The 12,545-nt window shown below is 32.3% G+C and overlaps 1 protein-coding gene across 1 annotated transcript in view; it reads left to right on the top strand.

Moving 5' to 3' along the window:
• Positions 1–12,545, top strand: part of LOC139489505 (uncharacterized) — a 59,404-nt gene that overhangs the window by 25,688 nt on the left and 21,171 nt on the right. Inside the window, exons 21-27 of the mRNA XM_071275989.1 lie at positions 56–224; positions 784–925; positions 1,264–1,385; positions 1,871–2,010; positions 3,326–3,473; positions 4,390–4,593; positions 4,922–5,125. Of these exons, the coding sequence (XP_071132090.1) occupies positions 56–224; positions 784–925; positions 1,264–1,385; positions 1,871–2,010; positions 3,326–3,473; positions 4,390–4,593; positions 4,922–5,125 (1,129 nt within the window). The remainder of the gene's footprint in view (positions 1–55; positions 225–783; positions 926–1,263; positions 1,386–1,870; positions 2,011–3,325; positions 3,474–4,389; positions 4,594–4,921; positions 5,126–12,545) is intronic.

Genomic DNA, 12,545 nt, shown 5'->3' with positions numbered 1-12,545 from the left:
CTTCTCTTGCCTTTATTTAACATAGAGAATGTTAACCATTTACAAATTTTAACAGGTTGGATTGAGCAGTTCTATGATACATTATCAGTTCCGACTTGTTTCTGGAGGTAACTTAGATCTTCTAAGGCGTTGTACGCCATTGACATGTCTTGGTCATTGTGCATGTTCGTCACTGGGTACACGCTGTCATCCAAATGGAGATGCTTGTACTGATGTATCAGCAGGTATGTGGTCTTTTAAATTCAACTACGATAAAACGAAAAAAAATAGCTTTTGTATTATGATTTGTTTGACTTTACGCATTCCAGTTAAAACATATACAAAACTTGACTTTATATCTATATGCCATTTTGATATCTATAATTGCAAATTCTATGCTAAAATTTCCAATCGTTGGAATTTATTGGAATACTGGGATTCCAAATGAAACTGTCGATAAAATTAAAGATCGAATCAGATTCGGAAAAAAGAAAACTAGGTCCGAGTGAATAAAATAATATTGTGTTTTCGTCATACTTGTTATTTATGTCTGTTCTTTAACATGTTCAAATAACAATTTAACAATTCTTTAAGTATTTTTTTTTACCTTTTTTTATGAAATTTAGCATAAGACAAATGCCTTAGAAACGACTATAAATGATCTCACAAAGGAAAAGAAGTATAGACATGTCTCTCAACTAACAAAATTGATGTTCCTAGTATTTAAAAAAAATAAGTTAAACACAAAAGTAAAACTAAATATATTTTGTGTCATATTTGATAAGATGAATTTTTTTTTTTTAGATAACAAGAATACATTGATAACAGTGTCGGATTTAACTGACTTCTCTGGGTCTAATGACAACGATGTCCAATTTACGCCAAGTAATTCTCATCTATCAGCAAAGTGGAAAATTGTTAAACGACAAGGATTGTCTCCGCTTTGGTACGTTTTTTCCCCTTTATAATAATCTTTGAAGTAAAAGTGTGACAAGTCGGAGTGACTTTCAACATTAAAAGACAAAAATCGTTCGATTTTAGTAGAATATACATCCTTCATTCAAGGTTTTTAACATATTAGATATTTTTGTAGTTATATATGAAACCTACTGTAAATGATGTTATTACATTTTGTGTCAAATCCCTTTTGCTATTCTTGCAAACCAATTATATGTTAATTCAATTGATATGAACAGTGCGACATATAGACTATATTTTATTTTTGAAAAAGGGCAATAGAAAGTAGTAAAACAAAAAAATTACTGAGATATTAACATTTTGCAGGTATGAATGGAGTGTTGGTTTGTCGTCACAGGAATCACCTCGAGGTGTAATAGATACAACTACTGACCCATTGTGGCATTACTCCGGACAGAAAATGGAAGTCATTTACGGTCTTCAAAGAGGTGCATATGCATATATTATATAAAATTTTTATAAACTGCATTGTGTACAAGAACAAAAAGTAGTGAAACAAGTGTAGCATAATTGTTCACAAGAAATCCTTTCTTCGAACACTAATGACAAATTATTAACGTGAAAAAAACCACATTTTGAACTGAAGCAATTGTTACACTTCAAACACATCAGCTATGAACATTTTCATATTTGTTTGATACTAAATTTACGAAATTAGCATCTTCTGCATTAACATTGTACCCTTTTTTTTTTTTACTGCATATTGTTAATATATGAAATAAAAAGTGAAAAGTGTGTAAAACATATGATATGATGATACATATCAGAAGTCACAATGGTAACTAGTATTCAAATAGTACGCACCCAAAAATATACCAAGTGGTTTTCTTACATCCACTTCTAAGAGATAATTCATACAATTATGGCATAATTTCATCAAATTATTTTAAATATTTTTATATTGTTTTTACAGGTCAACAGTTGACAGAGTTACTGACGTATTCCATCTTTGTTAGAGTATGGTACAGCAATAATGCATACGCTATATTCAAGTCAAATGGTGTCACAGTTGTGTCAGAACCGGTTGCTGTCAATAGACACAGAGGAGCAGCAGTATGTTACATATAAACATTTTGTTGAATTAAATATATTGCAATGAAATATAACAAAAAATAATGTATGGTTAATTGATTGATTCTTGGTCAACATTGGCATATGGCATGCATTGTCGGAAAAATAACAGCTTAAACAATGTAATTTAATTTTACAATGCTTTACACGAAAAACCATCGAATTTAACGTTCCCACTCTAACCAGACGTAGCTACATACTTGTACATCCATAACAGATAACGCACTCTACTTTCACAAAGGTTTTACTGCCATTCAGAAAAATACCTAAGTGCCAAAAATTACATATCTTGCAATCTTTTTTTATGTATCGTTCCTTCTGGTCGTTTTGTGACCTATGTGATCAATATCAAATATATAATAAGAGTCACTCTGAATAATATCTTGACGTATATTTTTACTTATTTTACCGTTAATCTAGAACGCTTGTAAATTTTTATATTTTGTCATTCAAATTTGTTATATATTCATCTAAATGTAACAATAAAATGCAAAAAAAATCGAGACAAGGCAAAAGCTGAAAACGAAGTTGACTTGTGTTTGTAGTATTTGTATCTATATCCGTCTGATGAGTGAAGCCCTTTTCAACTGGTTTTTATAGTTTGTGTTTATGTTTTATTGTTCTGTATGTATATGCGTGTCCCAAGTCAGGAGCCTGTAATTCAGTGGTTGTCGTTTGTTGATGTATAATATATTTGTTTTTTGTTTATTCTTTTGTACATACATTAGGCCGATAGTTTTCTCGTTTGAATTGTTTTACATTGTCATTTCGGGACTTTTTACAGCTGACTTTGCTGGACGTGATTTGCTCATTGTTGAAGGCCGAACGTTGACCTACAGTTGTTAAATTTTGTATTGTTTTGGTCTCTTGTGGAGAGTTGTCTCATTGGCAATTATACCACATCTTATTTTTTTTATAAATATATATTGAGTTGCATTGGAAACAAATATGACAATTTTTGATTTTTTAAGGGTCAGTTTTGACCATCGTGTTTGCCAAATACAAAACATTGCTGATGTCACAATTTGAATGTTTTGTGTTTTAAATGAACTTACAAGCGAAACTGTCTGTTATATTTTGATAGATGAAAAGGTCATGTGAGCGAACATATAATATGGACTTTATTTCAGTACATTTATCATAAAAGAAATTTACGATTGACAAAAAGAAAAAGCTAGCGGGGCACATATACGACATAGACTAGCGTTTCAAATAATATTTTCTTTAAGAAGTGCAAGTTGTATTGTTTCCTTAAATAATTTGATTTATTAATTGTTAAGATTTTTGAATTTTTCAGGTTGTTGAAAAAGTTCCTTCATTTTGGAAAAGTGACGTAGACTTTATCAAGCCAGGCTCCTTGTTTACAATGAACTGGGAGAACGTATTCATCGGTCCACCTGGAATGATTGAAAAATTCAATGTTTACCTAAGTACTTTTAAAGGAGGTAAACAAATTATAAAAGAAGGACAAAAGATACAAGAGAGACAGTCAAATAATGCATTATGTAACTTTTGAGATTCAAGGGAAAGTGAAATATGGTTCAACAGTTCATTTAAACAAGAATCGATCACAAATAACTTATTCAATAAAAAAATCGCGCCTTCAGAAATTACTTTTTCATGTTATAACTTGTTTCACTCGGCATTCTCATCGTGTCGGGAACCACTCATGCGGCAGATATTGTGGGTAGAAATTCACAAGGGAGAGTGTAATAACATAGATAAACCAATCAAAATAGATATTTTAGCTCATCCAACAGTCATATGATTCTAACGTGTAAAAGCTTATATTGATTTACTAAGAGGTAAAATGAAACTTTCCGACTATTGTAACTTGTTTACTGTTGCTATCATAACCAAATTTTGACTTCTAAAAAATGTCAATAAAATGGTTAGCATGTTGACAATTAAACTTTTCGACGAAAATATGCATTTTATATTTCATTAAAGATGGCCGTACGTTGACTTTTGGCTTTGAACGCCTATCATTTTTGTCTCTAGTTGAATGTTGTCTCATTTGCTGTTAAAACACAAACTATACTTACTTTTATATTTCATATTATATGCTAGACATTGAACAGTAATTTATCAATGTCGTTATTTGCAAATTTTAAGATACCTTAGTTTTAGCTGAACCATTACTGAGCTAAAGATAAAGATACTTCAGCCTACTTGATGAATATAATATATCTGTTTAATGATGTGCTTTTTCGATAATCAAAACATCAGAACGGATACTTGCTGTAATTTAAGTTGTGCAAGATAGTAGTTGAGAAAAACTACATTTTGCCTCTCTGTCAAATTTGCCATTTTTGATTTTATTTCATTGCCATATTTAACAACCAGACAAGACAATTGTAGGTGCTGATCTCCACAAGGTAAATGAGGACATAGATTCATCCGCATCTGCTGTAAATATAAGCCGACTTAACATGCTTCCTGGAGTGCGTTATTACAGCAATGTAGTGGCATATACTTTCTCCGGACTACAGACTACAGTATCCTCGGATGGAATAATGATAGATAGTAGCCCTCCAGTCATTGGAGTTGTATATGATGGCTTAGGTTTGTTTTAGTCAATAAGTTTTGGGCTAAAGAATGTGTATTTTTTATATTTTTTATAATTTAAGCTTTCAATTTCTTGTTTTACTGGTTCCTTTTGTTGTTTGCGATTTGCAAGATGAGGATATTTAACCACAAGGCATTAGTTTACACTTAACATTTAAAGAGTGAAAAAACTGCACTCAAAATAAAGATCAAGCCACGCAACTCTTAAAGTCAATTTTAGTATTTCGTATTACGAAACAACGTCATGAATGAGTATGGCATCAAATAAAATACAATTATAAACAACTGTATTGATAATTTCATGATATGCTTCATTTATATCTAGGCCTCCATGATTTAGAATTTCAAAACAAGTCAGACGTAGCAGCAGCCACATGGCATGGATTTACGGACATTGTGTCAGGTATCGAAAGATATTTTTGGTGTGTGGGGACGAATAAAATGGATCAAACTTGTGACGTTCTACCTCTTAAAAATGTTGGAATTCAAACATCAGTTTCGTCAATGCTCCCAAAACATTTACACAATGGTAAGCATGTTTTACCTTGCAATTTTTGGTTTAATCATTTATCATATTTTGAACACAGCACATGCGTGAAAGAGACAACAACCAGACCATAGAACAGACAACAGCAGAAGTACAATAAACTGACACCGCTATGGTAAAAAAAAAGTCAACAGACAGACAACAGTACAAAAAACACAACATACTAAACTAAAGACTGAGCAACACAATTGGTTTAATTTGGTGGGTCTCATTCGGAAGGAAAGGAACTGTAGTACCGACAAAATAAACTACTCTTCACATTGATGAAAAAACTGTTTTTTTATCAGTATATCTATAGTATGTGGATTCAAAATAAATTATGTTAAATTCTAAAAGGCAGCTGAATTTTTAAGTATGGCAATGCGTAATTTAAGAAATAATGCATGGAAGCTTGGATATATCGTGATTTTACCACGGGTTGGCCCTCAATGACTAATATTTTACCCTGAGCGACAGTAAGAGACAACCATCGTTTGTTTACGTTTCCTTGTTGTGATTATTTTCGGTATCAGAAGCGTGTATTTTCCCGTACAATGCTTAAATTATTACGTCATCATTTTATGACGTAGGATATTTCATTCATTAAAAAACCATATGACGTGGGAGTATGATCGGAACAGTTAATGCAATATATCCAAATTTACCACGGGTGTGTACTCAAAGCGTTTAAAGAACGTCATGTTAGAATGGGATGCATCTCTAACGTTGACACATACGCAAAAACATACTGATATATATATATATATATATATAAGTACGTCTGAGTCAGTGACAACCCTAGTATTGTTGGGTTGATGTTTAGACGAGTTGTATATATATATATATATATATACTGCAGCTGTGCTATTTGAGCAGTCAAATTGCATTGACTGTATATTTATATGTCATATACAGTCATTGGCCGTATATCACCTTGTTTATGACGTTGACAATGCGTTTCCGTAGAGTTTTATTTATGACGTCAATAAAACATACAGGTTCGCGGAAATTTTACGTCGTCCGCTTCAAATTTAAAAATGATGTTTTTTACCCTAAATATTTCATTTATAACAGTTTTAAGAGCTGCAGCATATAAAGAATAACCATATATTGTCTCGAAATATCAATCGGTTATTTGTACTCGGCTCGAAACAGGTAAAAATGCTCGGCACAGCCTCGCTTTTACCTGTTTCTAAGCCTCGTACTAATAACATTGATATTTCGAGACAATGTATGGTTATTCTATATATATATATATATAACAAGTCTAAAAGAATACAACATCACCAAAAACACAATAAAACGAACAATATGTTAGATATTTCGGATAACATATCCTTCTTCGGTAATTGCACGATGAAAAATGAATCATGTCAATTCAAATTAAGACTCTATCAAAATCTTGATTTATACAATTTAAGCGAACGCTGGAACAATTTTAAAATTTTCAAACACACCGCAAAGACTACAGAAATATGCCAAAAATAAAAAAAGTTATTTACGATGTGAACTGGCACAACTCTAAATTCCCAAAGGTGTTGACAGTTGAGATGTTAAACAACTGCGTGGAAATACAGTCCCAATAAACAGTCCTGATCGATCTAAACTGGTATGATATTTAAAATATGACAACGGTAGGGCAGTTGCATCAGAGACTGCGTATTTAAACATCTAAAAAATATAGTAATTTGATGATAAGAAAATTGAGTAATAAATATTTACTAAGGTTAAGTAATAGAACGTGGCTGCGTACTTACACATCCTTGCCAACTGTAATCAAAACTAATATAATTCAAAAATTCCTGAAAAGTGTAAGGGTCCAGTACGGAAGCCGTAGTAACTGGCCACAAGTGATGACAGGAAATTAGTGATGGTAGGAAAAATGAGTGACTCTTCTATGTTTTTTCATTAATGCCCACTGGGGAAACTGTCCTCAGCTTTCTTATCCAAAAACTTTCCCGAGCAAGTCTGTCGGCCTTTGACCAATCCTCGTTGTGATCTATGATAGTGATGGTTAGTTTTTTAAGATCAGTTTGGGCGTGCCCATGTGATCTTAAATGACGACTTACGGGGAGGTCGGGCTTGCATGTGTAGTCGCTACGATGACCATTCATGCGTTTGTTGAATGGCTGTTCTGTCTCGCCAACATACTGCATGCCACATCGACACTGAAGAATGTATACAATATTCTGGGTTTTGCAAGTTACATTACAAAATATTGTGTACACAGACCCAGTGGAGTGGCAAGTAAATGTTTGAGTATTCACTATTTGTTGGCAAGTCAGACATCGTTTGTTACCACACGACTTGCACCATCCTGTAGTTGAACAGCTTTTATTAGAGGAGACGGCAGCTTTTACAAATAAATCTTTTTTACTTGCTGGTCTCCGAGAAGCTAAGACAGGAGGATCGGGAAAGATTTTGGATAATTTTGGGTGATTGGCAATACTTTGCCAATTGGCACGGATCAAACGTGAAAGGTTTGAAAAAGCGGGATTGTATGTTAACACAAATGGAACTATTTTGCTGCGCCTCTTCTTTTTGTACTGTAACAGGTCTTTGCGGCTGTTATTGTTAGCACGCGCAAACCCCTTATCTATGTCCCATTTCTTATAACCTCGTTTGATTAGAAATCCGCGAAGTTCCTGTAACCGCTGAGTGACAGCCTCCTCAGAGGAGCAAATCCGCTTTACTCTGAGAGCTGGACTGTACGGGATACTTTTTGTACAGTGTTTGGGGTGACAGCTTTGGGGAGAAAGGTACTGATGTTTATCTGTAGGTTTACAGTAGAGGTCTGTTGATATGACACCGTCCTTTATAGATGTAGTTGTGTCTAAGAAAGATATCTTAGAGTCGGATATTTCATATGTAAATTTAATTGACTGGTGGGCGTTGTTTGCATGTCTGATAAAAGTATCCAATTTTGTTGGGATTCGATCCATTTCATGTCAACATCATCGATGAAACGGAACCAAGACAGAGGTTTGGATAAAGATGATCAAATAATGTTTCTCTAATTTGCCCATGAAAATATTGGCGTAAGACGGTGCCATTTTCGTCCCCATCGCTGTCCCGTTTATTTGAAGGTAATTATCACCATTAAAGGTAAAATTGTTGCATTTAAGGACCAGAGTAAGCAGCTGGACTAAACATTCGGTTGGTGGTTCTAAAGTGTTGCGAGAGTCCCATATTTCCCTACACGATTGTATTCCGTCATCATGAGGTATGTTGGTATACAAGGAGGTGACATCTAAAGTGACAAGGAGGGTTTCCGGAGGAAGAGGTTTCATGGATTTCATTTTGCGAAGATAATCTTTAGTGTCTTGAATGTGAGAAGGAAGATTTTCTACATGACATCTTAAACATGTGATAGAAGTGGAAAATATCAATGAATTTTAAAAATATTATAATCAAACATGAATCTGTGAAAAAAATGTGTATGTACAATGAATGGTTTTTGAGTAATCCAGTTTTCAAATTTTACGACCAATCAAGTCAATATTTTTAGCCACAATTTTGAGAAACTGGGTGAGGGATACAAAAAATGATTTTACAAGAATCATGTTCATCCCATATCATTTTGGTCTTTCTAATTTCTTAGATATGTATCTTTTCAATTATTTATGACAAAAAAAGTTGAAATAATATGCATTTTGTTCTTAAAACTGAGAAAAATCACAAAAATACAAAATTGACAGCATGGTAAATTTAACACAAAAAAACGTCAAAATATGATAAAACTTTCTTATATTAACACCTACCTATAGTTTTTGTAAGTAAAAATTATTCAGATTGGTCCACTCCATCTTTATAGAAAGTATGAAAAAAAGTTTAATTGTGGAACTGTGATATTTTTCACGATAATAGCCCAAAAATAGGTAAAAATCGACAAAAAATGGGAAAATCATCAAAATTGGGCATTTTCAAAAGACCGTAGCAAAAAAAGAAGTGCACCACCATATGATTTTCTCTTCACCAATTATTTTGTTACAGTCTTATAAACCCAAAAATCAGGTTAAGAAAAAAAGTTTAATTCTAGAAATGTTTGGCTCCTCAAAGTCTACAAATTCCGAGATTTTTTCAGTCGGGTGGCCGTTAGCGGATACAATGGGTCTACCAGGATTGTTAACCTGGTGTATTTTAGGAAGAAGATACAATCGACCAGGCTTGGCGTTCACTTGTTTTAAGTACAGTTCTTCGTAAGGACCATGCAAAAGGTGGTAAATGGGTTGTTTCAAAATCACTCCAAACAATTGTCATATTGTAGTATATGATAAAAAACTTTTTTCTGCAAAGTGGTTTTTGTTTTGTCCCATGCGTTGCCATAGCAACAAGACTCAATGTTAACACACTTTTGAGGTTCAAAATACCACTAAAATGATGTAATAATTAGAGACAGTAAGTAATATGCCCTGGTGGATATATAAAAAAGGGTTCAATAAAACACAGTGTATTTTTTAAAAGAATTGTATCAATGATTTATTTAAATAATTTTTTTTAATGATAATGAGAAAAGATAAAACAATTTGCATAGCAACGAAATCAGCACCATAGCAACAAGCTCAAAAATGAAAAAATGTGATTTTTTTAAACGACTGATTTTTTTTTTGCAACCGTGGAAATGAAATAGGTGTACTTTTTTTAAAGGTCCAGAATAAGATTAGAATTATTACAGAATAAAAAGTAATGATAATCATGTCTTATGGCTCCTCATTCCGTTTCACTTTTGGCTCAAATTTGGTATTTTTTTCCTTATTTTTTCAGTTTTTATCCAGGTAAAACATATATAATCCACAGATAACCTGGAGTAAAAGCAAAATATTGAAAAAAACATTTTTTCTCCCCACTATTTTAGAATTAAAAAAAAAAGAATCTTTGGAAAAAAGGGGTGGGTGGGGTAAAAAAAATTTTTTTTTTTTTTGGAGGTAGGGGTCAATTTGCAACAGCATTGTGTATTGCAGGAAAGCCCAACAGAGAAGAGAGTAAATTTCTCTCTTATTTTGGGGTGGTAGGGAGATGAGGACAATTTGAAACAGCACTAGTCGATTATTTTACTTTGAGCGAAGGGGATAAAGTCACCTTGTTTCCTAGCCATGGAGTTGATAACATCATTTATCTGGATTTTCATCTTATGAAAATTTACCATTAAACATAAATTGAAATGGACTGATTTTTTTATTTGGCATTAGAATATATAGAGGTAAATAACTACATTGTATCTGAATATTTGCCTATCAAAACTGGGTTTTGATTTTGACTATTGAGATTATCTTCTACATGTAGTATTTTAAAACATGATAAATAAGTGACATGAAACAGCTAGTTTTGTGTATTTTGGCTTGTGCTTTATATGAAGATATACTTTGAATATACTGGTTGACAATAATAGGTCGTCATATTATAATTGGTGTTTATCATTGTCATTTGTTTAGTTTCTTCTATTACCCATTTGCACATTGGACTTGACCTTCTTTAAATAAGTTTTACTGTGCAAATAGATCTATAGATGTATTTGTTTATTCCACATATGCTAGAGGTATAGGATTGAGACCTCACAACACATGATTAACCCCACCACATTTTTGCACCTGTTGCAGGTCTGAGTAATATCTAGCCTTTGTTATTATTGTGTTTTATAATGATATTGGTTCATTAGTCATATTCATATGTTTCAGAGTTTAATGTAATTTGCTGAACTAGTATATATTGTTGTTTTGGGTGCTTGCTGAACACAGTTTTCAAGAGCAGGGTTTTCTCACCTGCTTTGGAAGACACATTAATGGTATAAGGCTGTTTTCTGCTCTCTGGTCGGGTAGTGTCTAAAATTTTTTCCATATTTCTACTTAAGATAGACATGGAAAATCATTAGAACTTTATAAGAACCTAAACTACAGCGTCTCAAACATATTACTCTTATACTTCTGTAATCAACAACACAAAACTTTAGTCAAGTTTGATCTTTTATAATATGAAATTCTATTAACACATACATATGCATGTACAATGTATCACTAAATCAGGTTTTATAAATGACACCAAGAAATGACTCCAAATATATTCAATATAAATATCAAGTTTACTTTAAAAGAATCAAAGCACTATACGTTTGTAAATGTATTAGGGCATGTGCACAAATTTAAAATAAAAATGGTAGCTAGAATATAATTATTGACCCAAAAAATGTTAACTTAATTTATACTAGCATTTCATACATTTATACTAGCATTTCATACAGTACCTGAATTTCAATTTATTTTGTAGTTGTACCCCAGAAGGATGTTTTTTTTCTCACTACAAATGAAATAAATTTTAAGGCAAATTCGAACCCACACCCCAATTATCAAAACTTTCTATTTCTGACAGTAATTAATTTGATATCTCGTTTTTGCAATAACACCATAGCACAAAAATAGTTCCTTTAATAATGATGATTTATTATAAACAAAACTTACTTACAGGCTCGTAGCAACACATACGCCAAAACCCAGTTAAGTACACATCAGAAATTTGACAAAAATAAAAGTATGGTAAATCAAGTAAGAATAAAGCTACGTATACATGTTAAAGTAATAAAGAAATGATTTACAGAATCAGCATGATGATTACGTTGCTGATGCAAGCAATTAAGATGTTCGGGTCCTCAATTCGTCAGACCACAATTAAAACATATATATGCAATGCCTCTTTACAACGTTTCTGAAGATTTCAAAATAGTTGATGAAATAAAATATGACATTTAAAAAAAAAACAATGCTCGACGATTCATACGCTTTGAGATTTAAAGTGATTGTTTCCCTTGCTTGGTAAAAATTAAAAATATAAGACTCGTTCTGAAAGTAAGAATCAAGCAAAACCGACTACTCATTAGAGATTATTTTTCTCTAAATAATTATTTTTTTCAAATTCAATCATTTTCAAAACTTTGACTGGTTACTATGGAAATAAAGATTTCTGTGAGGTACTTTTAAGCCCAAGAAAATTGTTACAATGCAGGATTTAGCACCATTTACTCCAAACTCCTGGCTAAATGAATTCTTCCCCTGTGTTGAGTACACACCATCTTGGTATGGTTACACCCCTGACTTATTTAAAAAAAAATACATTGCCCCAAACAAATATGCAACACTGCTGCAGCATCCCCTATCTTCTAATGGATTTTTCCTTTACAAAAAGTGTATAAAAAGAACCCTGATTTTATCAAAAATTAATTAACAAATTTCATTGAAATGTTATACATTTGTCTGTATGCATATCAACCGTATGTAAATAATTGTGTGACATTTCACAAACATCCTACCCATACTATCAGTATTAGATATTGTTCATTAGACAGATAGATGAAAAATAAAGTGGAGATTAAGATGCAGAACCATAAGCATCATAAGAGAAATACATGAATAAACCACATTTTCAAAAATATTGT

The sequence above is a fragment of the Mytilus edulis genome, chromosome 9 (genome assembly GCF_963676685.1).
Source record: "Mytilus edulis chromosome 9, xbMytEdul2.2, whole genome shotgun sequence".
In the NCBI taxonomy this organism is placed as follows: Eukaryota; Metazoa; Mollusca; class Bivalvia; order Mytilida; family Mytilidae; genus Mytilus; species Mytilus edulis.
Note: the sequence above shows the minus strand (reverse complement) of the source record. Positions and strands in the feature narration are given on the sequence as shown.